General features: G+C 42.7%; 1 protein-coding gene across 1 annotated transcript in view; it reads right to left on the reverse strand.

Annotated features, from left to right (window-relative positions):
• The window catches only part of LOC133752068 (collagen alpha-6(VI) chain-like), a 111596-nt gene that overhangs the window by 33033 nt on the left and 59565 nt on the right, over positions 1–18998 (reverse strand). Inside the window, exons 23-31 of the mRNA XM_062182342.1 lie at positions 17694–17756; positions 14724–14786; positions 13947–13997; positions 11488–11523; positions 10797–10859; positions 5657–5719; positions 4628–4663; positions 4477–4513; positions 1602–1613 (exon numbers count right to left, since the gene is read on the reverse strand). Coding sequence (XP_062038326.1) covers positions 1602–1613; positions 4477–4513; positions 4628–4663; positions 5657–5719; positions 10797–10859; positions 11488–11523; positions 13947–13997; positions 14724–14786; positions 17694–17756 — 424 coding nt within the window. The remainder of the gene's footprint in view (positions 1–1601; positions 1614–4476; positions 4514–4627; positions 4664–5656; positions 5720–10796; positions 10860–11487; positions 11524–13946; positions 13998–14723; positions 14787–17693; positions 17757–18998) is intronic.

Consider the following 18998-nt stretch of genomic DNA (forward strand, 5'->3'; position numbering starts at 1 on the left):
TTGCCTTTGCACTATCTAGGCTCTCTGCTCGGCTCTTTCAAAGCTGGCTCTTTTTTATTCTTCAGCCAGACTTCAGTTTCACTGCCTTAAAAAAAAAAAAAAAGAACCTGGGGCAGGCATTGAGGTTCAGCAGGTTAAACTGGTGCTTGTGACACTGGCATCCATATCAGAGCATGGGGTTGAGTCTTGGCTGCTCCACTTCCAATCCGGCTCTCTGCTAATGAGACTAGGAAAGCAGCAGAAAGATGGCCCAAGTGCTTGGACCCCAGCCATCTACATGGGAGACCAGGATGGAGTTCCAGGCTCCTGGCTTTGGCCTGGCTCAGTCCTGGCCATTGCAGCCATTTGGGGTGTGAACCAGCAGTTGGAAGATCTCTCTTCCTCTTTCCCTCTGTCACTCTGCCTTTCAAATAAATTTTTAAAATGTTAAAGAAAAAAAAAAAGTCCTCCACCCAAAAGCACCTCTGCCCCCTTTTAACACTTTGCTGAGACAGAGCATCCTGTGCTTTTTCTCTTGCACAGCAACTGAAGAACTCTGAGTCCACCAGTTCGCTCGTTCTTTTATTATCCAGCTTTCCCTTGAGAGTGGGCTTCTGAGCATAGGAATCTTGTTCCTTACGCAACCCTGTGTCCCCGAGGCTGCCTCACAGTAAGCTTGCCATCTGTGTTTGTCAAAAGAATAAACAGACAAGCAGAGGGGGTGGGGTGTGCGTTTACACCAAAGTTATAAGGGTATAAATGTAAAGAGAGTGATGACAGGCTCCCACATCATGTAAAAAGCATCTGAAAAACACTAAAAAACTAGCACTCAAAGACATTAAGTCAGCTTGGTAATTAGCATCAGGCACGAACTCTGGACATCTGCGCTGTCCAAGCTGCACGTTCTGGTTGCTTGCTCTCTGAAAAGCCTTCACTTGTATTCTGTCCTCTGCGTCGCCATCCCTAACCACTGGCCTAGAGAGATGCTAAAACATCTCACGAAGGGAGAACTATGAACGGAGAATCTAACAGTAAGGTGAATGGTGATGTTAGTCATTAAAAGATTATTAATAGAAGGGCCGGAGCTGTAGTGCAGTGGGTTAACGCCCTAGCCTGAAGTGCCGGCATCCCATATCGGCGCCAGTTCTAGTCCTGGCTGCTCCTCTTCCAATCCAGCTCTCTGCTTTGGCCTGGGAAAGCAGTAGAAGATGGCCCAAGTCCTTGGGCCCCTCACCCACGTTGGAGACCCGGAAGAAGCTCCTGGCTCCTGGCTTCGGATAGGCCCAGCTCCGGCCGTCGTGGCCAACTGGGGAGTGAACCATTGGATGGAAGACCTCTCTCTCTCTCTCTCTGTGTAACTCTGACTTACAAATAAATAAATCTTAAAAAAAAAAAAGATTATTAATAGAAAAGAAGACCAGTTGGTTGAGAAATAGCTGTGAAGTTTAGCTAATGCTGAGTGAGTTATTGAAGACAGGTCTCTGCTACCAGTATGAGACAGCAAAGGAAGCCCACAGCAATTTTATATCAGTTGGCAGGAAACACGCTGCTCGAAGTCATCTTTCCAGATGTGTGACACTTTGGAGCTTGAGTAAAACATGCTGTAAACAAAGATTACTCACCGTGTCCGCCAGCTGGGGAAGAAGAACAAAAGAGACCGGGTTATTATTTGGGAGGAGAACAGAGCTCCGCACTGTGCAGGAAAATCGTGGCAGGGAGGTTCTGCCCTGCCTGCTTTTGGAAGACGACTCAGAAATCAAGGCAACAGAGTTTAGAGAAAGTGCAGACAGAGCTTAGCCTTATTCTTTCTTCAGGGCAGGGGATGGGAGAAGAAGTGGAAAAACAGATAATCATGAATTAGCAACTGCAGCAGACTCTCAGAACAAAGAACTTCTGCCTGGGTGGGAACATTGATGTGGGGGAAGGCACTGGTTGTGGCCAGGTAAAAACATCCTAACCTCCCTTTCCTCTCAGTTTTCTCCATGCACACATCTATAGCTATCAATTTTATATTCACACACATAAAAGTATCTATGGCTAGCTATAGAATATGTTTATCCAAATTGAATATCCCTTATCTGCAATGACTGGCATTGGATTTTGAATTTTTTTCAGATTTTGTTAATATTTGCATATGCATATGGAAATATCTTGTGGAGGAGACCCAAGTCTAAAATTTATTTTTGTTTCATCTTATACACATAGCCTAAAGGTAACTTTATACAATCTTTTCAGTTTACTTATGCTGTGACTTTGACCTGTCACGTGATGTCGGGTATGGAATTTTCCACTTGTGATGTCACGTCGGTGATGAAGCTTTATAATTGGGAGCCTTCAGGTTTCACGTACTTGGATTAGGGACGTTCAACCTGTGTAGTGCATGTTTACATATCATATCAATATCAGCAGTGCATTTACTCTCAAGCAAAGGAACTTTTGCACTAGACCTGCACTGTCCAACATGGCAGCCACGAGCCACTTGTAGCCATTTTCATTAAAATGAAATGAAGAATGCAGTTTCTTTCAGAGGCACCAGCCACATTTCAAGAGCTTGCAGCCCTCTGGGGACAGTGCAGTGGTTAACACCCAACAGAGAATCCTGTTGGATCACGCGGCTCGGGGGCTCGCACCTGCTCAGGCCCTCACACAGCCCTGCCTGCAAGGAACCAGCTGTGTTGTTCACATGCTTTCCTAAAATATGCAGATGTTCTTGGTTGTGAGGCTTTCCTACTTTGGATTTGTAAGTTTGTATTGAACCCTTCTCTTTTTTAAAAGATTGGGCCCCATCCCACTTGGACCTGCCTTTCAGTCATTACAGTATATAGGGTTCCTATCTCAGAAGACCTGCTGCCCCCAATCAACCCTGCAACACCCGATCTTCACGTATACATTAAGAGGTTCCACCTGCTACCAAATGGCAGAATTCCAGTCGACTTGGCATTCAAAGGTTTTTAAAGTCTGTATTAGGATAGGCATTGGCACAACAGTTAAGCTGTTTCCTGGGACATCAGCATCTCATATTGGAGTCCTTGGGATGCGGTCCCTTCTCTGCTCCCCAATCCAGATTCCTACTAATGGGCATGCATACTGGGAGGCAGCAGGCAATGAATAAAACGGTTGGGTCCTGCCACCCAGATGGGAGACCTGGATGGAGTTCAACTCCAGACTTCGGCCTGTCCCAGCCCTGGCTGTTGCAGGCTTTTGGGGAGTGAACCAGCAGATGGAAGTGGGCTCGCTCACTCTCTCTGCCTTTTGAATAAATAGAAATTAGAAAACAGGAATCTCCCTTTGAGACTAATGCTATCTACAGAATTGGGCTCAAGTTTGTCTATTTTCTCCTCCAAAATGCCTTCACAGAACTGTCAATGCTCCCTTTCAGGCCTATTGTTTACTTGGGAACTTACGCACATGAAATAGTAGATGGACGTGAAATAGTATTTTTTTTTTCCCCTCTAAAGAAATCTTATTTGATGGGGTTGGCGCTGTGGCTCAGCAGGTTAACACCCTGGTCTGAAGTGCTGGCATCCCCTATGGGCGTAGGTTCGAGACCCAGCTGCTCCACTTCCGATCCAGCTCTCTGCTGTGGCCTGGGATAGCAGTAGAAGATGGCCCAAGTCCTTGGGCCCCTGCACCCACGTGGGAGACCCAGAAGAAGCTCCTGGCTCCTGGCTTCAGATTGGTGCAGCTCTGGCTGTTGCGGCCAACTGGGAGTGAACCAACAGACGGAAGACTTCTCTCTGTCTCTTTCTACTTCTTCTCTCTCTGTGTAACTGACTTTATTTTAAATAAATATTTTTTAAAAAAATAAATCATTTATTTGAAATAGTCTTAATCTCCTACAGGGAATGCTTTTGATGGCACTAATGGATGCTTTAACAGAAAAGCCTGTTGAAAGGGTCTTAAACATTCAAAAAGAACATCTGCCAAATCAAAAAACATTTTGGTTTTAAAATTTTGAGAAAGAGAGAGAGAGAGAGAGAGAGAGAGAGTGTTGGCACAGTGAATATTGCTGACTTTTTAGGAGCAAATCAATCAGTCCACCCAAAAGCAAACAGATCTTTCCTGGAAAGGAAAGGAGTACTAAACAGTAAACCAAAGGCAGGACTCCCGCCCACCAGGACACCCTGTTACCATAGCCTCCTTCACACTAGGTGAGTTCAAAGTGTGTCAGTTACAATCAGGCATTCATAATGATTTTGAAAAAGTTGAATGTGACTCTCTGATGTTTATTTACTCATTGGGAGATCTCAGTGTTCTGCAGATTAAAAGCACCAGCTCTACTGTATTGCTCAGTGCTTGGGTTAGGTTCCCACAGACACACTGGCAGCCTGAGAGGGAGCTAATAGTCACCAGTCTATGCTGGCTCAAAATACATGCAGTGACAGCGCTCATTTTAAGAAATTGGCTGCTACGTCTTCCCAATCCTGAGTGCAGAGCTGCTGGCTTTTTTTCTGGATGCTGACAGCTCGGGGGATTGTTGTCCAGCAGGGTACTTACGACTGTGGTCCCGCACATACTGGATGAGCTCACACATCTGCAGTTCAAAAAGAAGGCAAGAATTAACTGCCAGGCTGCTAGGTCCTGTGTTTAAACAAACACACGTAACGGAGGGTTCAGGACATCTCTGCTGGAGTCAGGAGGTACATACGGAAAATGGCGCCAAGCCTCTGGCCCCTTTCACACCCTAGAAAAACAGAAGAAAACATAATGTGATTTTGCAGCTACACACACACACACACACATATCAGTTGCCAGATGTGCAGCAAGCCTGCCCTAGCAAAGCTATAATTTTTAAAGGATTTTGTTCTCAAAGAATATAGGCAAGACCATTCATTGTCTACTTCGCAGTAACACACTGAGGGGATCAAAGTAAACCATCAGCAACAAGCTTGGGACCCACAAGCTCTCACAAGCTACTTTCCTCTGGCTGTAGCTCTAGGCAACAAAGATCGTCTAGAATCTAGGGATGGAACTGGCCACGTGACACTGGTCCTACAGAGCTTAGGAGTAGGCTCACGGCTCAGAGCTAGCTCAGGCTGAACCACCTGTGTGCAGCTGCCCCCCCTGTGGCTTCTTCAGCCCCCATGCTTTGCTTGGGCTGGGGCAGCAGCCGGAGCTGAGCCTTCTTCTACTCCCATCACCATGACAACAAAGGGATAGACTCAAATTGAGCAGCTGGAAGACTTATCCTCACTCTTCCAACAGGGAATATATGTGTCTGCCTGGGTGGGGACAGATAGAACGAAGCAGAACTGGTTTTCATTTCATGTGCTCAACCCATTCTTAGGAGTCTGGCTACTCTCAAAGAGAGACACGTGGGAAAATGCAATGGAGATCGACCCAAACTCCGGAAGCAAATAAGTTCTGTGTGAATGCGACACTGATCACAGCCATTATTTGTTAATTTCCTCTCACTTGCATTCATTCACTAGTAACATGCTGAATGCAGGAAGAGGGAAGTGATTGGACAGATAACTAAAATCCGCTGATGACTGAGAAATCTCCTTTTAGTATAATCCTTTCCATTTCTTATATAATCAACAACTTTTCTCTCTGCACAGGTGAAACAGTAAAAATAGTGGCAAGGCAGCAGAGGTGGAAGCAGGCACATTTGAACTATGAAGGTCCCACGCACTGGCTTTGTAAGTGGAAAAGGGTTTGTAGCTTTCCCACCCACCTTGCGTCCTGGAGGTCCCGGCTCCCCCGGGGATCCTGGCTCGCCTGGAAGCCCAGCAGATACCTCGAAGAAGAATGCATTTATTTAAAAATTATATATATGTGCATACATATGAGTATGTTTATCTTTTAAATTCAGATGAAAACATTTAAATTTCAAAGATGAAAATTCAAAAGTGAAAGGTTCACTTTAATTCTGGAAAATTGAAAGAGTCCCAAAAAACACCAAAAGGAAAAAATTTCCAGCAACCTCTTCTTCCCCCCAAAAATCCTCTGTAACACTTTGATGCCTTTTCTTATTGTTTTATGTATGAAGATTTATATTCATTTTTGAAAAAATTATTCTTTATCATGCTTTTTCCTGTTGCCTCTTAAACTAAAGATCTATCTCTGGCTATATTTTCATGTTACCACATGTTCTTTTGCAAAATCATTTTCCATGGCTACATAGTATTCCATTACAGTGGTGGTCCATGAATAATCTAATCAATCCCTTATCATTGGCATTTAGGTTTGTTAGTGCTGCAATGGGCAATGCTAGTATAAAGTTACACACTCAATTCTGATTATTAAGGAAGATGACTAGGTCTAGAATTATTGAGTCAAGGGAGAAACTTTTCTCTAAATGAGATTGCAGGTGACTAACAAAATAACAAGAAATCTAGGAAATAAAATACTAAAACCCTTAAAATGACAATAGAAACAATTTTTGGCAGGGCATGTCTGTAATGACACGTGAACAGCTGCAGTCATATACAGAGCTCTTGTTATCTGCTCACTGTGTGCCACAAATTTCCCATATGCATTCAAGAATACAGCTGATCACAGAGAAAGCTAGAATTTAGTTTAGAAATTGAGATTACATTCTCTTCTTCATTCAAAATGCCACTGGATTTACAACCTTTAAAGGAACACAAAACGAAGTTGTCTGATGTCGACTTAATTTGTTATAGCATTGCCTATGGAATAGGAAATTATTTCTGATGTCCTCTGAGTATACCAATGACATTGACAATATGCTAGGTGGAATGCAAGAAGCAAAATTAACTTACTGACAATATGTTATTTGGAAGATATAGGTAACCTCCAAGGAAAAAAATGGCAGATTGAATACACGCATTTACTTTTTTGTTCCTTTTCTGTATCTTACTAAAATGATAGATTTTTTTTTTTTTCAAAAAGGCAAGAACCAACGATGGGAAGAAAGAGAAGGACACAATTGTTGTAAGATTTTGGAGGCTGGAAAGTAAAGGCGCTTGTGTTAAATGACTTAGCAGGCCTGAGAAAGCTGAACTTGGTGCCAGCAGTCAGCAAATCCAAGAGCAAATGTGTTTTATATCACACATTCCCAGCAGCCTGTGGATTTGGCAACACCACGTCCCTCCAGAAGTAAAGGTAAAAAGAATAGGCTACATTAGGAGGTTTCCTTGAAAATCATTGTAGGAGTTTCCAGACCTCTGTATTCTCAACAGCTGGGCAAATGTCCCAACAAACAGAGGCGAAACTGAGATGGGACTCTGGGCAGAGCTGGGGCCAGGGGTGCTGTGCTGGATTGGGTGCCTTGAGGGCTGGCAACCAGCCCTTACTCTCCAGGAAGGATGTAGATAAGATTTTTTTTTCCAGGGGAAGCTGACTAGACAAAGAAGACCCAAAGGCACTGATGCTACAGTTTGCCAATAAAGAGTTCAGCCAGATCACTCTCCATAAGAGAAACTTAGAGTTGAAACCCCACTCCTGTCCTCAGGATACCCAGTCATGCTTTTGACCTCAGTTCTTAAATAGGAGATGGTGCATTCCTGAGCCATATGAGAAACACATCAAAATGGGAAAGAAAATGGCAGGACAGACTATGATGGGCAAAGACAACAACAACAAAATACTAGCTTATAGCCCAGATAGCAAAAGCTGTTTCACCCATGAAACAAGAATAGTATCCTGTAAATAAGGAACATTCAGAGAGTCGAAACAAGCTCTTACAAATTAAGGTCTGAGATAAACATCATAAGATAAAGTCCAACTCTTCCAGAAAGTAGAAAGTAACTAAGGAACCAGAAAATAGGAGATACAAGAAAGTTAAAGGATTACATGAATAACCAAATAGGTGTTTCAAATGCAGGGAATACAGAAAACAGAGGGAGAAATCACCAATGTGATTACTGAACACTTATCTGAATGGAAGGACACACACCTCCAGGCTCAGGAGGCCTGCCTAATGCCCAGGGAAATGGAATAAAAAGTCTTAAAAACCGTAAAATATTAAAAGACTATGGACAGAGACATGATTCAGTAAGATCCCATGGAGAGAACTTGAGTCACATACAAAAGACCAGGAATCAGAATGACTTCGGACTTCCCAAAGCAACAAAAGCCACTAGAAATGATGGAGCCATGACAAAATTCCCAGTCCATTCCAGTCCAGAGCTGTACATATAGTAGCCACTACATTTGAAAGTAGAATAAAGTGGGGTTGGCGCTGAGGCATAGTGGGTAAAGCTGCTGCCTGCAATGCCCTCATCCCATATGGGCACTGGTTTGAGTCCCGGCTGCTCCACTTTTGATCCCGCTCTCTGCTGTGGCCTGGGAAAGCAGGAGAAGATGGCTCAAGTCCTTGGGCCCCTGCACCCACTTGGGAGACCTGGAAGAAGCTCCTGGCTCCTGGCTTCAGATCAGCACAGCTCCGGCCATTGTGGCCAATTGGGGAGTGAACCAGCGGATGGAAGACCTCTCTCTCTCTCTCTCTCTCTCTCTGCCTCTTCTCCTCTCTGTGTGTAACTCTGACTTTCAAATAAGTAAATAAATCCTTAAAAAAAAGAAAGTAGAATAAAGCCATTTTCAGGTGGTAGCTGTTAAAAAGAAAAAAGGACTTTAATTCCTTCTAAGCAAGTTACTGAATGAGTTTTCCATGAAACAAGGGAGAAATCCCACAGGGGTCTGGGGTTGGGAATGAGAAGCAGAGACCGCACACAAAGGGCACACAAAGGTGGAGGTGGGGGTGATCGCAGTGTGGAAGCTGGGTGCCAGGTACAGTGGGAAACCAGGTCAGAGGGGTCAGGGTCAGGGTCAGATTTGACAGAATCGGTGATGTATCTTAATGTCTTCAGAGGGGATCTAGACAGATGGCAAATTACTAAAGGCAAATCATCAACATCTAAACAAATGTTTATTTTCATCTACTTGAAAGGTAGAGACAGATTGATTGATCGACTGACTGATGGATGTCCCATGCCCTGGCTCACTCCCCAAATGCCCACAATAGTCAGGCTAGCCCAGGCCAAAGCTAGGAGCCAGGAGCTACATCTGGGTCTTCCACATGGGTGTATAGTGGGAGAGAAGAGAGAAGAAGAAAGGAGAGGAGAGGAGAAGAGGAGAAGAGAGGAGAGGAGAGGAGTGGAGTGGAGAGAAGAGGAGGAGAAGAAGGAGGAGGGGAGGAGAGGAGGAGGAGGAGGAGGGGAGGAGAGGTGAGGGGAGGGGAAGGGAGAGGACAGGAGAAGAGAGAGAGAGGAAAGAGATCTTCCATGAACTGGTTCACTCCCGGAATGGCTGTGCCAACCAGGGCTGGGCCAGGCAGGAGCTCTGTCCTGGTCTTCTGCTGCCTGCCCAGGAGTGTTAGTTGGGAGCTGTACAGGAAGTGAAGCAGCTGGGGCACAGAGCAGCACTGCCATACGGGATGAAAATCAAGGTGAAGATTTAGAGGACTTAAATGAGGAATATAATCCTTACAAGGGAGCTGAAGCAGCACTCAGAATTGAAGGCAAAGTTTTAGCAAAATCATGCAGCAAACACTTCAGCTCATTCAGGGTGAAACCCAGAATTTGTCAATGTCTAAATGTGAACTCCAAATCCAGAAATACTCATGAGAAGTTGAAAAAGCAGCTGGGTGAGTGAAGTAAACAAGCTGCGAACCATGATAAGCTATCCTCTATGGAGAACAAAAAAGAATTCAGACATTTCCAATGGCAAGAGAAAAGGTTTATGTTTCTCATTAGTTTATTAGCATTTTTTTAAAATTGATGTGCACTTGGGGGAGGAACCTGAACAAATAGATGAACTTGTTAGCATGCTTCCAACAACATCTAAGGTTAAACCACTTCATTAAGAAGGGAAATGATCCAGAGGTATTTCAATGCAGATGACATCTGGATTAATTTGGAAGTCTTTTCCAATGGTTTTTCTACTTGGATTGTTTTGAGAGTATAATATTAAAGAACAGCCATTCAAAAACATGCTTGAGGAAACTAGCTACAGCTGGGGAGCAGTTCTCTTGGGAAGAAGGGGAGGGAGAGAAGAGAAGGCTCTCCACTTTGGTACCCCTAAAATCTACATAGATAATCTCTATACATAAAGTTCTACTGTCAGCTTGCAGTAAAAACGAAACAAAGCAAAACTCGATCAAAGTAAAATTAACTATGAAGCCAAACCTGGGAAACCTTCCAAGTGTCAGTTTTCATTAGACATCTTTATTCTTGCTAATTAACATTGTATTAAGATCAATTCACCTGATGGGTGCTATTCTGAAGAAAAGTGAGTCATATCATTTACACAGTCTAAGATGTATTAAAAAAAACTCAGCAAATGCAAGAGATCCATTCTCATCTCTCTACCCAAGACAAGCTGATGAGATGAACCACAGCCTTGTGCTTATTCCCTGTGATCCAAAGCATCACACAGATGTCAGCTCCCCGCAGAATAGCAAAGGCATAATCAGATACAAGTACTTAGTAGCTGGAGACTTTCTCACAAAGCTCAAGAGCTATCAACTCCAGCTAAATAAGGAGAGGACTTTTCGTCACATACCTTATTAAATGTAGTTTAATGAAACCTTAATACTGAGGGCCTGTCAGGGAGACAGGATTAAACTCATGATATTTTAGAAGTGCAAAATCTGTTATGCATCACAATGATTTTTTTTAAACTTTGTTTCTAGTGGTAAGATTGGGACCTTGGCTTCCAGAACAGGTGAACTTGTTCTCTAAAAGCAAATAATTCATCGCCTTCTCATCGGTATTACTGAGCCTCGAGCAGGATAGCCATTGCCCTTACCCAAGTTTGTCTTAAGAGAACAGTACACACATTTGACACTTCTTAGGAAACAAGTGATGGTTGACATGATCACAAGTGCAACAGGAATGTAAAACACTTACCGTGTTGCCCCGGGCTCCTTTGGGCCCCGGCTCTCCTGGACTACCAGGGTCCCCAGTCTCTCCCTGAGTAAGTTCATTAAAATAAAAGCAGTTATTAAAAATCAAATACACCCCTCTGAGATTCATGTTCTTAAACGGATTCCAACATGAATCCATTTGTCATAGACACTTCTTCTCTGTTCATTTGTATGGCTCTCTACAATGCACAGTGCACCCTTGTTTCACTTCCGTCTTTCCGGACAGACCACAGCCTCCCTGCAGACCCAAAGTGTGCCCTTTGCTTTATCTTCTGAAGCTTTCACTGAGTTCTGTCGATGTTTCTAGAAAAACGGGAAGCCCTAAGGTAGAGGGTATCACTGCTGACTTCCTCTTGGAAGATTTATAAATATATTGGAGGACTCCAGCTAGGAGAAATCAGATAACTTTTGTTTGCTTTGCATTTCAGAAGGAAAACAATGAATTATCTTTCTTTACCTATGAATAAAAAAAAACCTAGAAATATTTTTAAAAGTCTGTCACTCCTAAAAAAAAGTTCTTAAAAATTAAAAGAAAAGAAGGCCAATTTCTTTCTCCCTTCCTTATGCTCCCAGAGGTGGAATTTGTTTATCACTAACTTCTCTTCTAGTGGCCTCTGATAATTTTGTAACCTGAGGAGTGTTTCTGATCTCCAGTGACTGGGAAGCATAGATACCTTAGGTCCGCTTTCTCCGGGGAAGCCTTCTTGCCCCTGTAATCGACAACAGTGAGATTAATACAAGCTCACATTGCTCAAGTAGGTTCATATCGACTCTAATCCACCTGCTGCCTTGTTTCACTTTTGTGTCTCTGAACCAAGGGAGCTGGAACAACAGCACTGTTGGAAACAAACTCCTTCTTTTCTGTACCATTTTATGAGTTAATATATTTTAAATTTACTTTATAGTCAAAGGCTTGATACTCCCCTAACTAAAAAATTCAACCAATAAAAAGTAAAAAGAATCATAGTTCAACAGAAAAAGAGTCAAGGACTGTAAACAGTAACCATGTGGAAAAGATGGGAACTCCAACTTCTAAATTAAACTATTTATTGCTTTCATCAAAATATCATGCAAAGCAAGACACTAACTGGGCAACAGTACACTATAGAGGAACATAAGCCTACTGTGTGTACACAGTAGGCTAGCTCATCACTTGCTTGTACATCTGAGAGTCACCTTAGAATGGATTTCAAAGTGAAGTCTGAGAGGCTTCCACGGAGTCTAAACTTGAGTATTCCTTTTTGGGTCCTCTGTTTACCATACTTTAGCCAAAAACTACCATTGGAGAGGTATACTAATCCCTATTTGACGAAAAATACATATTTTATTTAAAATAAAGTTTATATTTTCTGATTATTATAAGTAATAAATTGTCAAACATAAAAAAAGAAAAATTACCCTAGTTTCACTATCCAGAATTATTTATATACATATTTTGCCCTATTTCCTTGTGTCACATTTGGGATAGATGCTTTTCTTGAGTATTTTCTCAGTTTTTTTACTTGAGATTGCCACATAACTTTTACATAATTATATTTCATGTACATTAATTTTATAGGATGCTCAGTATTCAATTGCCATTGGCTATCTAAGATACACTTTTGTGAGAGATATTGTGTTTGTTTTTAAACTATAATTATTTATTTGAAAGGCACAGTGGTCGAGAGAGAGGGAGAGACAGAGAGATATCTTCCATTCACTAGTTCACTCCCCAAGTGCCCACAACAGCCAGGACTGTGCCAGGCTGAAGCCAGGAGCTCCATCTGGGTCTCCATCCAAGTGGCAGGGGCCCAAGCACTTGGGTCATCTTCCATTGCCTTCCTAGGTGTATTAGCAGGGAGCTGGATCAGAAGTGGAGCAGCCAGGACATGAGCAGCTGGAACTCAACCAGCCCTCCCCTATGGGACACTGGTGTTGCCAGTGGCTGCTTAACCTGATGCACCACAACACTGTCCTCTAAGGTTGTTTTTAATTATTTTCTCTTCTCATGAATACTTCACTGGAAATTCCCCATTCATTAGTTTTATTTGTCAAAAAGTTTCAGATTTTATTGATTTTTTTATTCTTGCAGAAAATCTCTTTCACCATTCCCATTGGGATTCCATGTGGAATATTTATAATATTTCAGGTGTTCTGAGAACTCGGTAGCCTCTCTGCTTACTGAAGCTATCTTCTGTATCTCCGCAGTTCTCTGACAGAGGCTCGAACATGCTCAGAAAGGCTATCTGTAAATTAGATGGTGTTTTTGAGGACTATGTGATTATGACTTAGCCCTTTTCATTATGGTTTCTTCGTAGTTACTGTTGGTACACAGAAATCACTGGTTTTGGTGAACTTATCTTACTTCCAACCGCTTAGATATTTAGTGAAAATATAAAATTGTCGTTCTGATGTACAGTTTTAAGTTACCACCTAATCCAAGGCAATTTTAAGAAATCCTGAAAATCCTCTCACTACAAGCCAAAGCCAACAGAGTAAGATGGAGATAGATTCTGGAATGCTCCCCTGAGCAGATGTGAGCACAGAGCTGGGCCTGAGCCACACTTCATTGCAAGAACCAGAAAATCTATTTGCAAGTTTAAATTGTAGCTTGCAGCTTAAACCATCACACTTTTTTCTCCTCCACCACATTCCTCATGGGACATCAGTAAATAAATGAACAAAATATATTTTGAGGGCCAGCGTTGTTGTGTAATGGGTAAAGCTGCTGCCTGCAGTGCCGGCATCCAGTATAGGCACCAGTTCAAGTCCCGGCTGCTCCACTTCTGATCCAGCTCTCTGCTGTGGCCTGGGATAGCAGGAGAAGATGGCTCAAGTCCTTGGGCCCCTGCACCCACTTGGGAGACCTGGAAGAAGCTCCTGGCTCCTGGCTTCAGATCAGCACAGCTCCGGCCATTGTGGCCAATTGGGGAGTGAACCAGCAGATGGAAGATCTCTCTCTCTCTCTCTCTCTCTCTCTCTCTCTCCCTCCCTCCCCTCTGTAACTCTTCCTTTCAAATAAATAAATAAATCTTTAAAAAATATATATTTCGAATGGTCCAAGACAGCTATAGTTTGTGCCTTTTCCCTCTTAAAATAGCAAACAAAACAAGCAACAAGAAAATAAATATCTGGCTTTTAGCAGAAGGCTTACCTTTGCTCCTTTACTTCCCACACGACCGTAACCCGGACTGCCATCGTCACCCTATAAACAAAACAGTTCATTACAAAACATCCCAGACTCCAGGCGAAAGAGAGGACAAGATAGCCAGCTTTTCTGGTCTGATTAGGAGAAGCTAGGAAACAGGCTCTTCTCTTTAAGCAGCCCCTGGTGGCAGTAGCACCAAAGGCAACCATCTAACAGAGACAGGCAATGCACTCTCTCCTTTAGTCTTCTCTTCCATAAAGTGGAAATAATGTCTACTCATAGTGTTATGGGGCTTAATTGAGAAGATATGAGACATACAGTAATCTCCTAAAAACAGGAGCTTGCCCTATTGCCCTCTTCTGGGTAACATTTGCATTTTCATATCTTAACTCTAACTCATTTTTAGTTTGCTAGACAGAAGCAAGTACTCCTAAATGCCTGGGCACTGTGAGCTCCGAGCAGCCGGGGGAGCCTGGGGTGGATTTCTGCTGAGGTGGTTCTGGTGGGAGAAAATGTTGCAGAGGGCTCCTGGGGATGCTAAAGACAATCTGTCCCTGTTGCCCTATGTCTTCAAGAGCATCCCAGCACACGTCTGGTACCTGGAGGATCGCTGCCTTGGGAAAACTGCCACTTAGTCCAAGATGAAGACAACCCCTCTTCCAAATTCTAGAAAACCATGAAGCTTGATTGAATGGTAGCTTTGAACTCTTCAAGACCGTGCCAGGCATCTATCGAACTCTAAGACTCCCAGGGCCAGATCAGAAGTAGTGATAAAACACAAACCGGCAAGCCCCGAGGACCAGGAAAGCCAACAGCTCCTTTCTCTCCCACATCTCCAGGTTCTCCCTGTTAAACAGAACAAGGAAATAGGTCCTTAAATCCAAAGTGATGGCACCAGGGCAACCTCCAGCTGCCTCCATATGTATCACACACAACGACAATGGAAGACAGTGCTGCGTGTCACATAACTGACAACTCTGGAAACACTGCTGTTGGCCTGCAAGGTCTCCTCCATCAACAGCTGGAGCCTCAGCAAGTCTGATTTATTGTTTGGTGCAAGTTGCCATCTCAGCAACCCAGTGTCATGAAAATCTTTTACCATGAGTCAAAGAGGAAGCTGTACTGCTAAGAAAAAAAAAATAATAAAAAATATAATCATTTTCCCTGATGAGCCATGAAAATCATCTGGCTGCTGCAAAGATGGCAGATTGATTAAACCTAGTTTTAAGGATTTGAATGTGAATCCAGATAACCGAGGGAGCACAGCTTCCCTGGCAGTCGCATCTGACTTCCGCCTAGTAGAGCATCTACTGTGGGCTATAAATCAATCTCAGTACTACGTTGACAAGGTCCAGTTTCATAGAAGCATTTACATGGTTTACAAAGGAAAGTTAACTCCTTTTCCAATAAACATTTTAACACTGCAATAGTTTCAGATTTACAGAAATGTTGTGAGCAAAATCCAGGTAGTTCTTATATACTTCCCAACTGCTTTCCATATTTTCAATATTATTTTATGTTAGTTGCCCATATGTTCATAGGGCACATTTATCCCACAAATGAATCAATATTGATTCACTGTGTTCACTAAAGACCATACTTTATTAGGATTTTCCTAGTTTTTACATAATATTGCTTTTCTGTTCCAGGATCGCATCTAGGATACCACATGTCTTGTCTCATGACCTCGTCTAGATTGGAAAAGTTCATCAGAGGTTTCTTAGTTTTGATCACCTACATAGTTTTAGGGAGCATTGGTCAGGCATTCTGTAGACTGTCCCCCAACTGGGGCAGTTTGTCTGATGTGTTTCTCAGGATTAGTCTATGTTCCAGGAAGGAGACCACAGGGTAAACTGCCTTTCTCATCACATCATATCTAGGGTACGTTCTACTAACATGGCTTCTCACTATGGATGCTACCCTTGACCTCTGGTTGATGTAACATTTGTTAAGTTTCTCTACTGTCAAGTATTCTCCACTCCTCTCCCCTGTTCTCTTTGGAAGAAAAATGGGGACGTGTGTGCAGCCTATACCAAGATGTAGAGAGTGGTGTTTCAGGAATATTTTTTAGGAAATATTTTTAGGAATAGAAAGGTAACACAAGTATCAGAAGGACAAACAGACAAATGTCCACCAGCACTGAGCTTAGTCTAAGGGTGAAACGGAATGGAGTTCCATGAAAGGAGAACAGGAGTTCATCTGTCCTGATAAGTTGCTTTCATGATAGTCATTCTTTTTTAACCCTTGTATTTATTTATTTCAGAGAGAGAGAGAGAGAGAGAGAGTGAACACTTCCATCTACTGATTAACTCCCCAAATGCCAGCGACTGCTTGTAGCTCCTGACTCTGGCTTCAGCCCAGTCCCAGCAGTCGCTGGCATTTGGGGAGTTAATCAGTAGATGGAAGTGTTCACTCTCTCTCTCCAGGCACTCCCATAGCCAGCTTCCTAGTTGCTAGGTTAACCGTTTGCCCCCAGAGTAGACCTCCTTAAAGTATGCTCTGGGGGTCACCTGTCCCACAACCACCTGGGGGTTCTTGTGAAAAAGGAAATCCTGGGCCCCATTCGATTACAGGCCCAAAATAAATACTTTTAAATAAGCTTCTTAGGGGACTCATACACTGAAATTTGAGAGCATCTGTTTTTAAGGCAGAGAAATAAAGCCATATGGCTTGTCCAGGGACAAATACTTGGTTACTGGTGGAGCCAGGCACTGAGCCCAGGATTAACTGCCGGATTGCTGGCCTCCTTGGGAACCTGAACTTCATGGAGTAAAGTAGGCATGTATTTGGAGCCTAGAAGGTCTCGTCCATCCTGGAGTTTGGATTTGGGTTTGCTTTGGGGTATTTACCTCCCAAATTCTTGCCTATTTCCTTAAAAATCACCTTCACTAATACAAAGAAACTTCAAAAAGTCCATGGACAAACGAAATTAAAATATAAGTTTATATTGGTGCAAAAAGTTGAAATCCATACAGTTTTTTTTCATAGTATGCATTTTCCATGAATGCTCGGAAGACCTGACATGATGATCTGCCTGGGCACAAACCTGAGGCTCACTCCTAGTCCGTATCCTCTGCGAAGCTGCTTCTCCTGACCCAGGAACACCTCTAAAAAAAACAGTTTAAATATCCATTTCAGCTCCTTATCCCTGCTTATTCTATATCCCAGATTATTGTTTTAAAAGTATTCTGAAGTTTGTGGGGTTGATTTCATGTCGCACTTAACATGAATACACGTAGGGGTTCATGCAGTCAACGACTGCTTCCTAAGCACTCATCACACTCCAGGCACCGTCCTGTTGAATTCAGCAAAGCCCTCAGCTCTCTTGTAGCTGGCTTTTCTGCCTAGCTGAATGCTCAGTGCAGTGCTTGGTCTTCAGATGTGCGCGGCAAACGTTTGTATGAATGGTGGAAAGAGAGGAAGGGAGAAAGAGAACAGAAGAGAAGGAGGGAGGGACTGTGGGTGAAAGAAAGGAAAGCCTGTCCCAGAAAAGCCCTCATTCCCTGAGATCCTACGGTTCTGATTGGGTGTAGCCCCTCAGGAGATTATGCTCAGCTGGAATCCCTGACCTCACTGTGGTCCACACCCATGTCCTTAGAGGTTGCTGGCTCTCTAAGAATCCAGCCAGAGCTCAGGGGCAATGAAATGTGTTCGTTCGCCTTTTGTGTTGAAAGGGTTCTGGCCAATGGAACCAGGCACAGTTCTCTGGAGTTGAAAACATCTACTCTGGTGGGTTTAAAGAATGCGACCTACTTTATTTCCTTGGCTGCCCAAACGGCCTTGGTTCCCTGCTTCTCCTCCAGGTCCTGGAGGCCCCTGAAACGAAACAAGGATTATAAATATAGCAAAAACATAAAGTAACTTTCCCTGAAGCCCTGTGTGTTTCTTCTAAGAGGAAAATGAAGCACAGATGGGCCAAGAGCTATGGCTGCCTTGATTCGCACTCTGGAAAAATGTATCACAGCTGTCAAATAAAGACCAGTAAATAAAAGAAAATTAATAAAGTAATTCATGCCAGATGTCGCTTAGATGATCGCATGTCCTTATGAGTCTCCTCTTCCAAAGAGATTTCAAGTTCTCACTGCTTTTCTTTTACAGCAGATGTTGCTAAAATGCCTAACATTTAGAGAGGCATTCTGAATGACATTTGTCTTGAACTTAATTCTTACTGGTCTCTTGCTTTGCTTGAAAGTTTTAAGGTAAATTTATCTTTACTTGCAAATAATATGATTTGTACATTGGAAAGTTCAAGAGACTTCACTGAAAACAATCAGCAGTAATACAAAAATATTTAAAAGAAGATAAATATTCTGAAAGAGTTTTCTCTTCCAGTGTTACGTTAGAAAAGTAAATGGAGATAAATGCCCATTTTCCAAGAGAAGAAAACACTATAAGATGCTTAGAATAAATTTCACCAGAAAGATACAAGACCTATGTAAGGAGAGCTTTACGATCTGATTAAAGAACTTAAGAACGAAGCATGAACATAACATGTGTCTCTATGGAAAATCTATTAGGTTGAATGGAAGTATGTCCTTCCAGCATTCTGGACAGCATGTTTTAGTGCAACAGCTCTAGGGCTGAGCATTTTAAAATCCTAATTCAGAGACAACACAATTGTTGCCTTCTGTCGCTAACACTCAGGATCAGATTTTTCCTTTGGGAAAGTCAAACACACAGCAAGAGGAATCTGTTCTGGCAAAACTGTTCACAGGTCCTTGTAAGTAATTCCAACACCAGTGAACTGAAATCACTTTTATAAGTTTTTTGGTCATGTTTGCTATAATTTAAAAATAAATAAAGCAGTCTCTGTAATAAGCATGGTACTTAGAAAATTTATTTCATTCAGAACAAAGAGATTTGACAACCTTCTCATCTTTTAAACATTAAAAGCACAATAAATTGGACATAACAAATTTCCGATGGGTAGGATTGTTACACAGTGAATTGGTTACTAAGAAAGATAATGATAATCTGTCCATAGTCCCCCATCTGCTCCCCCCTTCTCCATGTTGACAGACTCAGCTTCTTCACCCTCTATAGGTATCTCTCATCCCA

The sequence above is a fragment of the Lepus europaeus genome, chromosome 2, assembly GCF_033115175.1.
Source record: "Lepus europaeus isolate LE1 chromosome 2, mLepTim1.pri, whole genome shotgun sequence".
Classification (NCBI taxonomy): Eukaryota; Metazoa; Chordata; class Mammalia; order Lagomorpha; family Leporidae; genus Lepus; species Lepus europaeus.